Source organism: Jaculus jaculus, chromosome 12 (genome assembly GCF_020740685.1).
Source record: "Jaculus jaculus isolate mJacJac1 chromosome 12, mJacJac1.mat.Y.cur, whole genome shotgun sequence".
NCBI lineage: Eukaryota > Metazoa > Chordata > Mammalia > Rodentia > Dipodidae > Jaculus > Jaculus jaculus.
Genome location: NC_059113.1, coordinates 76136994 through 76156708, shown reverse-complemented (window position 1 = coordinate 76156708; position 19715 = coordinate 76136994). Strand labels below are relative to the sequence as shown.

Below are 19715 nucleotides of genomic sequence, written 5' to 3'. Positions count from 1 at the left end.
TCTCCTCAGAGTAATCCAGATCTTTGGCTCCTCAGGGTAATGCACACACCTTATTTTTTGTGCTTCTAACACATAGTGAGGAATGTGATAAAAATAGCATAATTGCTTATTTTTCAAAAATTTTAAAAATACTTATTTAAGAGAGAGTGTGAGTGAGTGAGTATGGGTAGCTAGGGCTTCTTGAAGCTGCAAGTGAACTCCAGATGCATATGCTCCTTTGTGCATCTGGCTTTATGTGGGTGTTACAGTCATGTTCACATTGCTGGTAGAAATCACCCAGCCAAGAGCAGCTTGTGGGGGAAAAAAAAGAGTGTTATTTTGGCTTATAGGTTCTAGGGGGAAGCTCCAAGATGGCAGGGAAAATGATGGCATAAGCACAGGATGGACATCACCCCCTGGCCAACCTAAGGTGGACCATAGCAACAGGAGAGTGTGCCATACCTTGGCATGGGGAAACTGGCTGTAACAGCCATAAGCCCACCTCCAATAATACGCTGCCTCCATGAAGCTTTAATTTCCAACTGCCATCAGTTGGGGAACCTAGCATCCAAAACACCTAATTTTATGGGGGACACCTGAATCAAACCACTACATTCCACCCTTGGCCCCCATAAACTGATATCTATACATAATGTAAAATACAATGTGGTCATCCAACTTTAAAAGTCCCCATAGTTTTTATCAATCCTAAGGATGTTCAGACATCCCTATAATCCAAGGCCTTTTAACTGAGTCATAATACCAAAAAAATCCCCAAGAAACCTGTAATGGCACATTCACACTGCAAAAGATGGCATTGGGCATAGCAAAGAAATATTCAACCAATATAAGATTTAAAACCAGGGAAAACATCAAATTCTGTAGCTTCAAGTTCTACAACTGTAGCCAGTGACAAATCTCCAAGTCCCATAATTCTAAACAGCAATAAATCTCTGGCATTCAAGTCCATCCCTTCAGCTAGGCTACCCATAATCCTGGAAAACTTCATCAGGGCCGGCAGCTCTCCTTAGCAGCCATCTCGTGGTCCCAGCATCTCCACTGGGTCTCCAGTGCAATCCACAGTTCATCATCATGGCCCCATGGGGTCTGCATGCAGGCATCCTGCAAAACTGCTTCGCACTGCCATGGCCATTTCAAAAACACAAAAACGTGTTGCAAACTCAATGACCCTTTCTTTACTGTGTTTCTTATACTCCACAATACCAAGTAGGGTGTCAATTTGTTAATCCAGGGGAGAATAAAGCAGACTTTGTAGAACAGGACACTCCTTGAGCACTCAGCCCCTTCAAAAAGAGTCCACATCCTTTCTGTTGCCCCAGCATAGGTCAGCTGTGCCCAATCTCAAAGGTTGTAATCTCTCAATTGCAGCTGAAGGGGCAGCAGTTCACCCAAAGATTTTTCTTTCTGTGCCATATCCCTCTGCTCACACCAGTTCATTTCTACACAAAGCAACCCTGCACAACTTCTCAGCACATGAGCATAATAGCAAACTTCTCACACAACTTGCTAGCCTGGTCCAAGAAAAGCTGTTTCTCACCTCCATAACCCAAACCTCACAGTCCATAGTTCTTACTATATACAAGCCTTTCAACTCTGACCAGAATAGCCCATCAAGCTGTACTTAAAGCACTGAAAGGTGTCTCTTAGGCCAAGGTTTCAAATCCTTTCACATTCCCTTTGAAACAGTTCCAAAAGGCCAAAGCCACACAGTCAGGTGTCTAGCAGCAACCCCACTCCTCGGTACCTTTTTACTGTTGTAGTCAGGTTCACATTGCTCATAGAAATCACCCAACCAAGAGCAGCTTATGTGGGGGGAGGGGGAGTTTTATTTTGGCTTACAGGTGCCATGGGGAAGCTCCATGATGACAGGGAAAACAATGGCATGAGTAGTGGGTGGACATCACCCCCATCCAACATAAGGTGGACCATAGCAACAGGAGAATGTGCCAAACACTGGCATGGGGAAACTGGCTATAACACCTATAAGCCTGCCTCCAACAATACACTGCCTCCAGGAGGCTTTAATTTTCAATTGCCATTGCTGGGTAACCTAGCATCTAGCACACCTAAGTTTATGGGGGACATCTGAATCAAACCACCACAGTGGTTATTGGGGAATCCAACCCTGACCATCAGGCTGTTCAAGCAAGTGCCATCTCCCCAGTGTTAATTGCTATTTAAAAAAAAAAAAATTAAGAAACTTATAAGCATATGTTAATTAACTCCCAGTACTAAACCAGATACACCTAAATTTTATTATATTTTTCTTAAAAAATGTAATCTATCCTTCTGATTTTACTTTTTACCTTCTGTTTTCTCACATTCCTTTTGTTTTCTTTACCTCCTTGGAATTTTTTTTGAATATTTTATTTTCATTTGTTTATTCGAGAGACGGAAAGAGGCAGAATGAGAGGGGGACAGAGAGAATGAGAATCAGTGCACCAGGGCTTCCAGCCACTACAGACAAATTCCAGATGCATGTGCCACCTTTTGTGTCTGGCTTATGTGGGTCCTAGGGAATCGAACTGAGGTCCTTTGGCTTTGCAGGCAAGTGCCTTAACCGCTAAGCCATTTCTCCAGCCCCGGAATTTTAATTTTATTCATTATTGAGTAATAGAATTATGACACCCCAGGTAATCTCTTTTTCATCCGTGTTCAGTTACTCTGCTTATTCTTGCTAGTACCTTAAAATGTCTTTTTTTAAGGGTGATACTGTGTCATCAAAAGTAAGCTATTAGATTTTATTGTTCTTTAAAATTTTTTTTATCCTTTAAATGTGAAAAATTAAATGAATGTCTCTTTATTTTACTTATGTTAACATTTGGAATTTTTTTTTTGTTTCTCTCTCATTTGTTTGTCTTTTAATACTGTTTTTGAGACTGGTGAAAGTCCTTAGCTTCAGCTTCCCTAGTGTTGAGATTGCAGATATGAGCCACCATACCCAGCTAACATTTGGAATTTCTCATCATAGTTGTTTATTTTTTTTTAAATATAAGTTTTAAAAATTCTAATAAAGTATTTGAGAATGCATTACTTATTTCTGTAATTAAGAAAGATATTTTAAAGCTGGGTGTGGTGGTGCACACCTTTAATCCCAGCACTTGGGAGGCAGAGGTAGGAGGATTGCCATGAGTTTGAGGCCAACCTGAGGTTATGTAGTGAATTCCAGATCAGCCTAGGCTACATTGAGACCCTGCCTCAAAAAAAAAAAAAAAACAAAAAAAAAAAAAACAGGGAGGAAAGAAAGAAAGGTATTTATTTTAATAATATATTTCTACATGGAATTGCCTTTCACAATTATTCATTTCTTTTATATATCTCCTAAAGCTGTAAGAATTATACACCTTTTGACCTTTTGGAGATCTTATACCATAGATACCCTGTTTTATTAACTCTAAATGATGTTAATGAAAGTCATGGGAAAGCATGTTTGAAGATTCATAGGGAGTACGTTATAAGAGAAAAAAATCATAGTGCTGGTCAAATTAGCAGTAAAAACCTGCATGCTAGTAGAAATGAATAGCAAAATGGAATTGGTAAATGAGTATTATAAAAAGTAAAGTCTGGTTGTGTAGCTAAGTGAAAGTGCACTTTCATAGTATGACAAGACCTGAGTTCAGTCTATACCACCTCCCCCCTCAAAAAAAAACTTGGCAAAGATAAGAAAGGAATCCAAAATTGGCTGAAGTGATAGAAAATAATTAAGAGAAATTTTTAAATGTGGATTTGTCTTAATTATAACAAACCAGACTGCTAAGTAAAAGTAAGCAAGATTACAATAGGCATATTCAGAGTATATTCATGGGAGTAAACTTAAGTCAAGGTTAAATTTAAGTACCCCTTAAAAATTAAGCAGTTCTGGGACTGGGGAGGTGGCCCAGTAGTTAAAGGCACTTGCTTACAAAGCCTTCTGACTTGAATTCAGTTCCCCAGTATCCATTTAAAGCCAGATGCACAAAGTACAGCATTGTCTGGAGTTTGTTTGAAGCAGCAATAGGCCCTGGTATGGCCATACTCATCTCTGTTTCTCAAATAAATAAAGATATGTCTTACTAAAATGAGACAATTTTGTGAGACTTCCAAATGAGATGGTGGGGTACAAGCCACATTTGAGAGAGTACAGAAACAATGATGTTGAAACAGGTTTCAGGCTGGCACATCTGCTGAGCCAGCTCCAGGACAGACAGGTCAATAACTCTGGGCCAGGCTTATAATAAATACCTCCCTCCTTCAAATGCCACCACAAGCCCACCACCTAAGTCATCTAGTCTGGTACAGAGACACTTAAACCACGGTAATTTTTGAGTCCTGCTCCTCAGCAGCATCTGAATAGAAGCTCTCAGAATGCCCATCCAATGGTTTCCTCCTGAAAGCAGCAACCAACTTTCCATGTGTCCAGAGGAGACACAAAACAAAGGTAAAGGAGTTCTGAACACCTCCAGGTTTCTGCAGTAAAAGACTTCAATGAATTTCTGATTCCCAGGACTGTTATTCTTAGCTCATGGCTTCCCCAACAGGGCATCTCTATCAACCAAGTGCCCCAGCTGCTGCTTGTTAGGTGTCCTGCCTGGGGACACAGGGAGGCTTAGCATCTAAAGACATTATAGTAAGATCCTTTGCTGGGCAAGACTTCTGCGTTATTCTTCCAGCTCAAAAATCCATGCCAGTGGAGTTCTGATCTCATTCCACAGGAGCCAGATTTCAATTGGCCTAGGAGTCAGGTCAGCCCAGGACAGAGATCTGACAAAAAGTTTACTATACAAGTTTTTCTTCCCTGAATGACCTACACACACATTTAATCTGGCTGACTTGTGGAGCTGCCATGTCAAAATGTAACCAGAGGAGAAAGAAAAGACCCATAGATATGACCTGTACCTTTGCCATATCCATTATGACTTCTTGGTTTTTTGTTTTGTTTTGTCCTTCCTTGTTTGTCGTTGTTTCTGGACTTTGTTATTCTTTTTCTTTTGCTGGTGTTTTTCTTTTTCTTACTTTCTCATCTTTTTAGATTTGCTGTTGTAGTTCTTTTTTATTGATGTGTTATTCTTGTTTATGGATGTTGGTGCCCTAGTATTCAAGAGTGTATTGGTATTAATCCTGAAATCTTATACATTAGTTACTAACCTGCTGTATTTCAAACCTCTGACCCACCAAAATAAACTTCCTAGATTCTTCACATACCTCCAAATTCTCCTTCTTTACATTTCTATAGGTCCAGTAGTCTTCCTTGCATATCTACAACCCATATACTTCTTTCCTTATCCAAATTTCATATCCTCTTGGTTCTCTCCATCCCTTCACCACTTCACCACTTGTGGTGGTTTGAACATAAAGTGTCCCCTATAGCCTCAAGTGTTGATATTAAGCATTTTTCTTAGGCACCAGTTGGAACCTTTAGGAGATGGAGCCTTGCTGGAGGAAATGTCTTCATGGCAGGCCCTGGGACTTTATAGTCCACTTCACTTGTGAGTGTGGGCTCACTCACTGTTGCTACAAGATGTGATGCCCAGCTTTTGTTCTACAATACTTTCTCTGCCATGATTAATTTACCCTTACATGCCTAAAATATGAAATGCCCTTTCTTCCTGTAAGCTGCTTCTGGTCAGGTGTGTTAATCCTTGCAGAGAAGGTAACTGCTATGCAGGTCAAATATTACTACCCCTTGTTCTAAAAAAAAAAAAAAAAAATCCATAACCCATACCACCTCTAACCAAGAGCCTAATCACAAACTCTGTAAGCCAAAGGGAACAGAATGGTAACACAAAAGGTTATCATACACATGAACAAAACCAGAAGTACCAGTAAATCTGTGGGATTCAACACTGAACCTCCTCCCTAAGACCCTGAAATAATCACATTTCCAAGTGAAATTAAAGAGCTTCCAAAAGACAAAAGAAACAACTAAACCAGTGGCGGGGGCAGGGGGGGGATTAAAAGCAAGGGAAACAACATTTTCTGTAGTTACCTTCTATAGCTGGGATGAAACATCCTACCCAAAGCAGCTTACAGTAGGAAAACATTTACTTTTTGCTTTGAGTCTCAAGGGGATGTTCTGTAATGACAAGGGAAAGAATGGTATGAGCAGAGGCTGGACATCACCTCTGTCACAAAAGGTGGAAACAGTAGCAAGACACTGTGCCAACTAATAATGGCAAACTGGGGTCAATAAACCTCAAAGTCCTACTGACACACCTCCTCCAGCAATGCTGAACCTCCCAAATTGCCATCAGCTGGGAACCAAGTATTCAGAACACATGAGCTTATGGGGAAGCCCCTAATTCAAACCACCATAACATCTATTTCTACATATGCCCAAGATATAAAAAAGAAACATAAAGAATAAGGGACAACAGATCACCACAGCATACTCCAAAACACTCAACTTCCCCACAATGGAAGGTGGAAACACAGTAGCTGAAATGCCAGAAAAGAATATAGAGCTCTGTTCTAAAAAATTAATGACCATATAGACAACTCAAATAAACAAATGACCTAAAAAATATATTCAATACAGTCTTCAAATGAATGAACCAATGAGTAAAAAGAGGAAAAAGTCATAAATATGGAGGAAAATATTAGCAAGAAAATTGAAATGCTAAAAAATAATGGAAATGAAAACCATAATCAAATTAAAGCCACATCAGAATGTTCTATTAATGGAATAACAAACTTCTGGGATAGGGGACAGTCAAGACAATCATACACAAACTTATATAAAGAAAAAAAGTTAAAGAATAGACCAATATTTCCTAGAACTCTGGAAAATTTTCAAGAGAAACCAAACTTTAGAGTTAAAGGGATAGTAGAGAAAGAGCTGAGATAAATGTGAAAGAAACTGATCATCTTCTTAATGAAATTATAAGAGAAAACTTTCCAAAGCTAGAGAAAGAAGTTGATATCCAAACACAAAAAGCATGTAGAATTCCAAATAGACATCATTAGAAAAAGACCTCTGCACAGTACATCGTAGTGATGATGTCAAACTATAAAGTAAAGAAATAATACTAAAAGCTGTAAGGATACAAGGCCAACACCTATGCAAAGGCAGGGATATTAGAATAACCTCAAACCTTTCATCAGCAACCATAGCAGCCAGAAAAGAATGGAATAATGTATTTAGATCTAAGCTTTGAAAGAAATTGCCAACTGAGAATGCTGTACTTAGAAAAATTATCTCAAAATTGTTGGAGAAATAAGGATTTTTCAAGCCAAGGACAAAAACTAAGGCAGTTCATGACCACCACACCAGCTCTACAGATACTTCTCAATGGAATAATATACATGGAAGAAGGAAAAAGAGAAAGGGGGAGGAGGAGGGAGGAAGAGATAGCCCTATCTGTGAGACTACAGTTAGGTACATCTCAAGGGAGAAAATAAAAACACAGATGGACAGAGAAGAAATAGGAAAGAATTAATTGTGCCTAACACAACAATCAGTTAACTCTCTGTGGAAAAGGAACAGAAATGCCAATAATCCAACCAATCTAAATTTCACCCAACAAAGTATTAGGGAAGAACAAACCACTTTCTAAAATAACTCTAAATATAAATGGCATCAACTCACCAATAAAATATGCCAATAAATGAATGGATTAAAAAGCAAAATCTAATGAATTACTATCTCCAAGAAATTTACGTAGTCAGCAAAGATATGCAAAAATTTAGTATCAAAGATGGGATTCAAACTGCCAAGCAAATGCAAGCTATAGAAAATACATATTTCAGGGCTGGGGGAGAGATGGCTTAGTGGTTAAGCACTTGCCTGTGAAGCGTAAGGACCCCGGTTCGAGGCTCAATTCTGCAGGACCCATGTTAGCCAGATGCACAAGGGGATGCATGCGTCTGGAGTTCATTTGCAGTGGCTGGAGGCCCTGGCACGCCCATTCTCTCCCTCTCCTCTCTTTCTCTCTCTCTCTCTGTCTATTTATTTGCTCTGAAATAAATAAATAAAAATAAACAAAAAAAGATATTTCAGACAAAATAAAATTTAAACCAAAACAACTAATCAGAAAAGACAAAAGGTGGTAGTACATATTAATAATGAGAAAAATTAATTAAGTTACATAACAATTAAAAATATTATTCAACAATAGTGGAGTTCTTAAATTCATAAACACCAAAAAACATAAAAGATCATGTAGGTCAAGATATAATAATAACGGAGACTTCACTATCCCACTCTTTTAAAGGACATGTTAAAGGAAAAATAACAAACAAACTTCATAGCAAAAGTACACCATATATTAGACCTAATAGATGCATGTAGAGTATTCTACCAAACAGATAAGGAATGCACATTCATCTCAGCAACACATGGAACCGTCTCCAAAATTGTTCACATAATAGGCCACAAACAAACTTTAACAAATGCAAAAAAATTAGGTAATCTCCTATCAGACCATAGTGGATTTAAAACACTTACACAGAGCAAAAGAAATCATTACCAACACAAGCAGACAACCTACACAATGGGAAAAAATTTTTGCTACCTATGCAACTATACATACAGGAGACTAATAACCAGTGCCTACTAAACACCAAAAAAAAAGTGGCCAATCACCAAATGGACCAATCAGATAGATGAACAGACAGTTCACAGAAGAAGAAACAAATGTACAATAAGTACTTTAAAAAGTGTTTAACATCCATAGCTATTTGACAAATGCAAGTTATAATGACTTTGAGATACCATCATACCCCAGTTATAATGTTTGCCACCAAGAAAATTTATAGCAAACACTGGTAAGGATGTGGGGAAATAGGAACCCTTGTTCACAGATAGTGAGAGTACAAACTAGTACATTCATTTTGTACATCTGCATGTGGTATCAGAATAATAGAACTCCTATGTGACCTTCTATGCCACTTTTGGTCATATTCCCTAAGCACTCCACAATCTACTGCAGAGATGCAAGAAATGCAGGCTTTAGTTTGTAATTTCTATAAGAATGTTTACATAGGAGGCCAATTTCAGTAAAACATGTATAGGTAGAAAGGTAACTAGAAGCAGTTATAAACAGATGAGCTAGAAGAGGGGTGAGTGAAGGTCAGTAGAACACATGTGACATGTTTATAGAAGAGAAGATACTATTAGGGAAATAAGGGAATTGTGGGGGAAGAGAATGGCTGGGATAAGAAGGTGAACCAGAATAAACTAAAAGAGAATGAATAATAACCTAAATCTCTTTATGCTAACTAAAAAATAGTTTAATGAATAAGTTTCTTTTGATGTACAAGAAATGAATGAATATTATATAAGTGAAATTTATTTTAGGGACTAGGAAAATGGCTCAATGGGTAAAGTGCTTTTTGCACAAGCATGACAATATGAGTTCAGATCCCTGTACCAATAAATGTTGTACAAGGTGGCATGCAACTATCAAATCCCAGGGCTGTGCAGAAAAAGACAGGATGATCCCCTAGGCTTGCTGACTAGCTTCATTTAGCTGATTCTCATGTTTCTTATACTGTGTATTAAAAAAATTCAATTGTTTAGTTCTTTAAAAAAAGAAATTTTTTACTGTAATTTTTTTTGTTTACTTTTATTTATTTATTTGAGAACAACAGACAGAGAGAGAAAGAGGCAGATAGAGCGAGAGGATGGGTGCACCAGGGCCTCCTGTACTGTTTTTCAACATTTTATTGACAGTCTCCATACATATGTATGTCATGATTATAATTCTGTCCCACCATCCTCCACATTCCCTATTTCCTATCCAATGAATTCCATCTTTCTAACTGGTTCTCTTCTATTTTGTAAAATATTTTTATTTATTTATTTGAAATTGTTTATTTATTTGGTTTGAAATTATTTATTTATTGAAAATGAGTATGGATATAACAGAGCGACTCACCACTGCAAACAAACTCCATAGGCTTGTGTCGCTTTGTGAATCTGGCTTAATATGAGTATTGCAGGCCCAATAGGCTTTGTAAGTGAGTGCAATCTCTCTAGCTCTGTCTCTCCTTCTTTTTAAAAACTTTTCCTCTTAATTGGTGTGTGTGTGTGTGTGTATATATATATGTACATATATATATGTGTATGTATGTATGTATGTATATATATATATATATATATATATATATATGTATATATATATATTAATGTGGTGCTAAGGACTAAAGCCAGGAATTTGAGCATGTTAGGCAAGTGCTGTGCCACTGAGCTTAATCCCCAACTGTGATTTAGTGTATACTTATTTTTGTTTCTCATCTTGGGTTTTTATGTTTATTGTTTTTTGCTTATGTAGTTTATAGATCATCTTTTAAAATATAGTTCTTACATAGTTCTAATACTGAGTATTTTTGTTTTATTCCTGTGGCAGACTAACCAACACTTTCTGAAAATAGTAACTGAACAAAATGTGGAGATTGAGCAACTCCGAGAACATCTTAGGTATGTATTTAATATTTTGTTATTAATTGTGTTGATTCAAGAGAATTTATGGTTTTATTTTATTATTATTTCTATTTCTTTTTCTTTCTCCCTTCTACTAAACCTCTGACAGTAACAGTTCTTTATATGATCACTTAGAATGGGAAGAGATTAAAGCAAGTCAGTCAGGAATCATAAATGTGAAACTTAGGTTTAAGTGTTTATTTAGCATTTTATTGACATGTGAAAAAAAACTTAGCATTACCAATGGTATAGTGGAAAGAAAAACAATGTTTCTGCCCATAGAAGACTACTACCTATCTTTCTTTGGACTTCCATCTAGTTAGACTCTGAGATAAAGTGCTCTAAGGTTTCCTTTTTTTTTTTTTTAAATTATTTATTTATTTATTTGAGAGTGACAGACACAGAGAGAAAGACAGAGGGAGGGAAAGAGAGAGAATGGGCGCGCCAGGGCTTCCAGCCTCTGCAAACGAACTCCAGACGCGTGCGCCCCCTTGTGCATCTGGCTAACGTGGGACCTGGGGAACCGAGCCTCGAACCGGGGTCCTTAGGCTTCACAGGCAAGCGCTTAACCACTAAGCCATCTCTCCAGCCCTCCTTTTTTTTTTTTTATGATGATTTCAGAGTACGTTTACTACTACCTGTATGAAAATAGCCACATACTATACTACAGTGGTAGTCTATAAGAGAACTTGTTTTCAGATTTTTTTTTTTGGTTAGGAACTTTTTTATATCAACAAATTATGTGTTGGTCCCATTCCCCTCATATTTATTATTATATCTCCTCCTACCTTTTCCTATTCTTCTGAGGGCCCTCCTCAGTGGGGTCAGTGGTATTTACCATAGAGTTATGGATTGTGAATGCATTAGTCAGTCACTGTGGAGGTGGCCTATGCCTATGGATTATCTTTCCCACACTGTGGCTCTTATAGTCTTTCTGCCCACACTTCTGCAATGTTCCCTTAGCTTTGTCAGGTGTGTCATAAGTCTATTTCAGTGATAAGCTCTCACCAACTTCTGAATTTTTGCTTTGATGCTTTTTTTTTTTCAAACAACATAGGGTCTCACTGTAGCCCAGGCTGATGTGGAATTCACTGTAGTCTCAGGGTGGCCTTGAAATCACAACAATTCTCCTACCTCTACCTCCCAAATACTGAGATTAAAAGCATTCACCACCATGCCCAGTCCTGTTTTGCTACTTTTTGAGTATCCTCAGTTTCTATCGCCATCTCCCTGGCATGGGGAGCACAGAGCAGCACGCATGTTTAACTCATCATTTCCTCTGTGATGTCACCTGGACCCTGGCTGATGTGTAAAATGTGGCTCATGTCATCATACAGAGTCAGCTATCTTTTCTTGTCATGTTGATGTATTTTCGTTTTCCCACTTTTTTGCTGCCTTCTGTAAGTAAGAAAACAGATTCTCCAACTGATAGCACAGCATGGATTAAAAGGGTTAAACATGGTTGGAGAGATGGTAAAGTGGTTAAGGTGCTTGCCTGTGAAACCCAAGGACCCAGGTTTGACTCCCCCTAAGTAAGCCAGATGCACAAGGTAATGCATATGAGCAAGGTAGCACACACATCTGGAGTTGGATTATAGTGGCTACCATAATAGGAACTGTTTTGCTTCCCAAGCATGGCCATGGGCTAGAGAAATGGCTTAGTGATCAAGGTGCTTGCCTGCGAAGCCTAAGGATTTATGTTCAATTCTCCAGGTCCACATAAGCCAGATGCACGAAGTGATACAAGCATGCAAGAGGTCACACATGTCCACAAGGGGGTGCATGCATCTGGAGTTCGATTGCAGTGGCTGGAGGCCCTGGCATACCAATTCTTTCTCTTTCTCTCTATCTGTCTCTCTTTTACTCTCACTCTTGCATTAAACAAAAGGCCAGTCTGTTGAGCTTGCCACAAAAAAAGAATAAAACAAAATATTCCTTCTTTTCTGCATTTATTTTATCCATACCCTTTGCAAGATGACATCTGTATAATCAGATAGACTTCATTTATTATTCTGGGAAGCTATGTAGAGAAACTATTAGGTGAATAGCCTAAGGAGTGTATGTGTACTCATTGAACTTATGCTTGTACTGAATCAAATAAGCAATAATATTATGTCTATAACAGAAAGAAACTAAGATTTAATGAAATATTTAATAAGAGCATACATTTTATTAAAAAGCAGTGGGGATACAGGTGGAACAGGAAATAAAAATGTGCCTTGTAAGTACAATGTAATATCCTGGCATTATGTATAAAACAAGCATAGGAAGACATAACAGATGGATATATACCAACAAGGTATAGGATCCAGGGAATGAAGCCATAGTAAGTTCCTTGTTTTGTTTTCCTTTTTATTTCATACATACAGGACTTGGAACTGAAGAAGCTAGAAAATTGGAAGTACTAAGTATGGACTAAATCAAAGCCACCAAAAAATAGGCCCTTTTAAGCCAAAGGTCCACCAAGGTGGATTCTGGTATGACAGAAAACTTAGATAAAACACAGCCACGTAAGACAGAAATATTTGTGTGCCCACCTATAACTAAGCAGCATGGCCTGGTGAGGAACCTGGATTTCCATTTAGCTAGCTTCAGTTAGAATCTAAACTCCAGTAGCAAACCCCAACAAAGATGACTGTCCTGGGACTACTATGGTCATGGATTTCCTTGGCTCTTTTCCTTTCTGGGGTCCATTTTTGGTGTGATTGTGCTATGCCTGTTTAGCCCTAGTATTTTTAATCTCCTTGTAAATTTTATCTGTTCTATGATACAACAGTTTCAGACTGGGGATTCTATCCAACTCCATCTACAGAGGACTTGATGTATCCTCTCCAACCAATAGATAGAATAGGGAAGGGCTTTATGGTTTCTCTTAGGTAGGGACTATGTCCCTCATCATCAAAAAAAAAAAAAAAAATTCAAGAAGACAGATCATCACCCTTTAGCTCCTTAGAAATATTTCTTGAATCTCAACATTTTGCTGTGTAGAATTCCATCATGTAGATATACCACATCTTGGTTATCCATTCATCTAATGATGGACATCTGGGTTGATTCCAGCTCTTAGCTATTATGAATTGAGCAACTATAAACATGGTTGAGCAAATATTTCTGAACTGAGGTGTGGAGCTTTTAAGGTAAATGCCCAGTAAGGGAATAACTAGGTCTGTTGGTAACTCTATAGTCAACCTTTTTAGGAGTCTCCATATTGCTTTCCATAGTAGTTGTACCATCTTACATTCCCACCAACCCTGACTGAGGGTTCCTAGTTCTCCACATCCTTGCCAGCATTTGTTTTCATTTGATTGTTTAATGTATGCTATCATTAGTGGGGTAAGGTGGAATCTAATGGTTGTTTTAATTTGCATTTCCCTGGTGATTAGGGATGATGAACATTTTCTTAAGTGTGTGTTTGCCATTTGTATTTATTCCTCTGAGAACTCCCTGTTCAGTTCTCTGCCCCATTTTGTGAGTGGATTGTTTGATTTTTTTATTATTTAGATTTGTGAGTTCTTTGTAGGTTCTAGAAATTAGGCCTCTGTCAGTTGTATAGCTGGCAAAAATTTTCTCCCATTCTGTGGGTAATCTATTGACTCTGTTTATTGCATGTTTGTCTGTGAAGAAACTTTTCAGCTTCATGAGATCCCAAGGGTTAAGTGATTATTTAAGTTTCTGTGCTACTAGGGTTTTGTTCAGGAAGTCTTTTCCCATTCCTGTATCATGGAAAGTTCCTCCTATTTGGATTGGTTTTGACTGATCACCGTGTCTGTCATCATTGCCCTGAAACAGGTTGCTGGGCTAACAGTGAGTACAGTATTCATGTCACTACTGCTTCCTCTGATGAAATTTCTCCTGTGCTCCAACAGATGTAGTGATGGCACACCTCATGGTGGGAATTCAGCTATCTTCTTGTCATACTGATATAACCAGGTTGACTTTTGTTTTCTCTGCCATCTGTAAAATAAAACTGATTCCTGGACCAAGAATGAAAGCATCTTGGATTCAAGGGGTATGCATAATCATTTGAGAAGACTTTTTAGTGTGTAAGTTCACCTTTCATCAGAGATTAGTGATAGTCTGTGAGTTTCCTGACCATGGGATTCTGACTTAGTTCCCAGTCCCAAATATGAGTTCTTTCCCACTGAGCAGGCCTCCCATCCAATCAGAAAATGATTGGTTACCTGTAGAGGCTATGTACTACTATTGCACAAGTGTGTACTTCTTGTCTGCCTGGTAGATTTCGTAGTCTGTAGGGTCCCCTGCTAATTCATGCCGTTGGTGACTGTTGTCCTCTAGTGGCTCCTATAGGGCTGTCCAGCACTCTTGAGTGCTAGCCAACAGGAAGCTAATTTCCCTTTTAGTTCCAACATGATATTCCCATGTCCTGTCACTACAGCCTGTGGTGTCTTCAGCAGTACGGTCTTACCTTTTAGCTCTGGCAATACTGGGGTATTTTGGCAATGGCCTACATTGTTTTGGGAACCTCATGGGACTCCCTGGCCAATAGTTTACTGAGGGGGGTAACCCAGTTTTGGGCCTGGGATTTACCAGCCAGAGTCTGTGGTTTTATGATTAAACTTTTTCCACCTCCTTTGTGAACTGTCCCCCTTACCCTTTATTGGTGGTTGTATCTTGTAGAATGCTAGTCTGAATGATGGTTTCTAGGGAAGTGGTTAATGTTGTCTTAACTTCCCTTTCCATCCTCCGTACCTTTCTAAGACCTTTGCACCCTCTATTTTCTGTCCTTCCACTAGCCTGTCAAAAAGAAAGTAGTAAAATAAAAAGGTAGTTTACTAGAAAACATTTTACAGTGTATGTAACTAAAATCATTAGCTATTGAGGGCACATTAACTAAGCATCTGTAAGAATAAGTAAAAGCCAAAGATAATTAGTCACAGCAGTCTACCAAAGGCAAATTTAAACTATATGACACAAGTTCAGCATGTCTTATCTAAAATATGAGTTGAGTATGCTTTACCTAAAATGCTTGTAACCATAGGAATTACAGATTTTAAGGCTTTAAAAATTGGAATATTTACATATACAAAATAAAATACCTTAAAGGTAAGACACAAGTCTAAATACAGAATTCATTAAAAAATATATATATAATATATTATATATGATATATCATATGCACAGTCTGAAAGTAATTGCATACAGTATGTTTACTTTACCTACACTTTGACTGTAACCTATCCCATGAGATCACATATAAAATGGTCCACATGTAGCACTCATTGTCTTGGTGATCAGAGTATTCCCAATTTTGTACTGTTTTCTGATTGATTTCTGACTTTTAGGTTTGTTATATGCAACCTGTACTACTTCATACTCATAATCAGTATATCAAATGTAAAATGCAAATGGGTATAAAGGCACACATCTGATTCCATCACTTGGTGAGCAGAATTGTGAGTCTGAAGCTAGCCTGGGTTACATGGGAAGACTCCCAGAAAATATGTATATGTAAACACACATAAAATAGAATGTGATAATAAGTATGAAAGATTATTAAACAATTATATATTTCAAGTGTAAAAATAGTACTAAATATTTATTGTAGACCTATATTTTAGTTATATAAGGGTGCTTAAATAATTAATATATATAGCATAAGAATGAAGTATATGTATTCTACATATCTATATGTTCATAAAAGTAAGCATTTTCAAAAATTATATACCCTAATGTAAAGTTAGCCCTTGTTTCTATGGAGTCAGGATATTTGTAGAAATAGGGAACTAAAGACATTCTAGGTGCCTGTCACTAAGAGAATGGTCAGTGAACATGTGGTAATTGGGGCCGGAGAGATGGCTTAGCAGTTAAAGTGCTTACTTGCAAAACCTAAAGACCCTGGTTCAATTCCCCAGTACCCATGTAAGACAGATCCACAAAGTGGTACATGCGTCTGGTGTTCACTTGGAGCGGCCGGAGGCCCTGGAACACCCATTTTCTCTGTCTTTTTTTTTTTCTCTCTCTCAGATAAATAAATAAATAAATGTGGTAATTACATATGTAGAAAGACCATGCATCAACAAGAAACATGTATTAATATGTAAAGATTTAGTAATAACAACATTACATACATATGAGGTGTAGTTCAGTTGGTAGAATACTTGCCTAGAATATAGAAAACTCTGTGTTCATTCCCAGCACCTCATAAACTTGGATTATCATGGTGTACACCTATAATCCCAGCACTGCAGAGGTGGAGGTAGAAGGATCAGAAATTTTGGGTCATCCTCAGCTGCATAGTGAGCTTGAGGCTTGCCTGGAATATATGAGAGCCTGTCTGCAAATAAACATATACATATATACATACATACATACATACATACATACATACATACATACATACATATATGGATCCTTAGCATAGATTATATGCTAGATATATATTCAGTGATATGTTCAATATTTTTACTTTTTCATGTGAACTTACAAAGTACAGCAGTGTTAGAGGGATGCCAAATAGAAAAAGCTATTTCATTACAGCTAAAAATGATAAGTCATATAATGATGTGATTTGTTCTGCACCAAAGGCTCAGAAAAGAATGGAAAGGAAAATAAAACTATAAGATTTGTGGCATCTATAGAAGGCAGAGACACAGATCCTGAGAAAGATAAATAAGACAGTTAGTTCATAAAGATCTGTAGTCAGGATGGTAACAGAAATAGAAAAGTGCATGTGGAAGATTTCACCTGGAACAGGCAAATGGCAAAAATTAGTGATCTAGGCTGGTGATTAGGGTAAATGATCAAATTTTATTGCTGGATAACACTGTAATGATCATTTGATTTATATTTCTGATTTTATGAAAAAAACTTAAACTAAAGGCTTGAAACTCTTACCCAGGGTGGCCCAACAAATTCATGGAAGAGCCAAGTTGGAGCTCATATCTTTTAATTATTAATCTACTAAGCTTCAAAAGCCTTGCTCTCTGGCAGTGTTCACAGGAACAAGGGAGTCCAAAATGAGAGCACATAGGGAAGGAAAGGAAGATAGAAGCTGCACTGATGTTTGACATCTATTTAGAAGATTCATTTGGTTTTTGGACCTTTGGCCTAAAGATTTTGACTTAAGATCAAATAAATTGAGATTGATAAGTCTAGTTGGGGTTTTCTGAAGCCTAAAAGGTTTTAAGCGTTGAGTTGTCCATGAGCAACTTTGCCATAATATTTACTGACAGTATTCCGTAGCTTAACATTAAGCAGTTCAGAGTTGTATACATAGAACTATCTTGCTTTTCCTGCCACAGATTTGAAGGAACATAAGGATGAGCAGATGCTTCTTTGAGGGAAAAGAGTGTTGCTTTCAAGTTTGACAGATTCTGAATGATGGGCATATTGACATTACCAGAATTTAGGTTTTGAGATGTTCTATCTTTCATGCCAAGTATATCCCGACTAGAAACTTTAAACACATGTTTGTACTTACACTGAAACATTAGTTTCACTTGTTGTCTGATAGTATAGTGTAAAAATTTAAATGATATGAATTTATAATAAAAAGCTTTTATCATTTTCATTTTTGAGGGTTTTAGTGATACTCTGTCATGCTAAATAGTACTGTTTAGCCTGTTTGCTTAAGAAGCTTCATTCATCTGCCATTGGTCAGCCCTCTAGTTACATTTAAATTGCTGTGAGCACTTATTTTACTATTTCTCAAAAAAAAAAAAAAGGAAAAGAAAAGAAAACTTTTCTTATATCCTTTTTTGCCTTTTGATCATTACTCTGATTCTCAGAAAATTTATAACTTTCTGAACCTGGCTAAACTTGCCTTCTCCAGAATTTTATTTTTCTTTATACCAGATTTTTATTATTCTTATCGTATGAATCTACTTATCACTTATTCATTTAAATTGAAATTTCATACTGTTTCTCTCAGGTGTTTTATTCTTTTACATTCCATTATAATTGTTTGTAATATACATCTAGTTCCATGTGTTCAATTTTGCATCTTCTAATGTTTTTGAAAAAGAGGATTATCTTTTGTGTACATGTTCTAAGAACAACCATTTTTATCTTTGTTAAAGGATTTCTTATAAAGGCTGACTAAAGCTCTGATGTAGGAATTCACATTATCTTCTCACCAGGGTAGCACCACAAAAATGCTTGTTAAAAATAATTTTAGGTCAGGCATGGTGGCGCACACCTTTAATCCCAGCACTCGGGAGGCAGAGGTAGGAGGATCGCCGAGAGTTTCAGGCCACCCTGAGACAACATAGTGAATTCCAGGTCAGCCTGAGCTAGAGTGGAAAAACCACAAAATAATAACAATTATTATTATTATTATTATTTTAGGGCTGGAGGGATGGCTTAGTGGTTAAGGCGCTTGCCTGTGAAGCCTAAGGACCCAGGTTCAATTCTCCAGTTCCCATGTAAGCAAGATACACAGGTGGCACAAGCATCTGGAGTTTGTTTGCAGTGGCTAGAGGCCCTCTCTCTCTCTCTCTCTCTCGTGCGCGCGCGCGTGTGCACACTCTCTCTCTCTGACTCTCTCTCTCTGACGAAAATAAATAAAAAAATAATAATTTTAATGAGGCCTGGAGAGATTGCTAAGTTGTTAAGGGGGTTGACTCAGTGTCAGTACTTGCCTAGCTTTTATAAGACCCTAGGGTTGATCCCCAGTACCACAAAAATACTAGTTTTAGCCACTCACTAACAGGCATTGATACTGTTTCATATAAGACATTTGTAACTTACCAATCAACATTTACTAAGAATTGTGGACTGTTAGTATATGTGCAAAGCCTTGAGTTCAATCCCTAGTACTCCTCCCCCCAAATCATTGTGAACTTAAAATTATAACATGTTCTTTGGGAATAGGAACAAGCAGTCCTTAATAAGTTTACAGATGGGGCTGCAGAGATGGCTTAGCAGTTAAAGGTACTTGCTTGCAAAGCCTGACAGTCTGGGTTCAGTTCCCCAGTACCCACATAAGAGCCAGATGCACAAGGTGGTGCATCCGTCCAGAGTTCATTTGCAGTGGCAAGAGGCTTTGACATGCTCATATTCTCTTTCATTCATTCATTCATTCTCATTTTCTTTCTCTCTCTTGGAAAATTGATAAAATATTTTTAATTAACAATAAAGTTACAGATGTTATGCTAGTCTCCAAATAATGGCTTCAGTAGTTGCCAAGAGGATGACATGTCATTCATTTTTTTTTTTTAAGCTTAAAGTCTCTAGGTTATCTTCATTCAGGTGGCTTAGCATGGGCTCACAGCTGACCTTATCATTATACTCCCAAACCTTTTCTGTTTGAGTATGACATATCCAATGCCTGATTTAGAGAACTAGGAGGCTTATA

General features: G+C 37.6%; 1 protein-coding gene across 11 annotated transcripts in view; it reads left to right on the top strand.

Moving 5' to 3' along the window:
- Positions 1-19715, top strand: part of Sclt1 (sodium channel and clathrin linker 1) — a 222541-nt gene that overhangs the window by 68504 nt on the left and 134322 nt on the right. For all 11 annotated transcript variants that reach the window (XM_045131671.1, XM_045131667.1, XM_045131669.1 and 8 more), the window contains one exon: positions 10326-10396. In XM_045131671.1, the coding sequence (XP_044987606.1) occupies positions 10326-10396 (71 nt within the window). The remainder of the gene's footprint in view (positions 1-10325; positions 10397-19715) is intronic.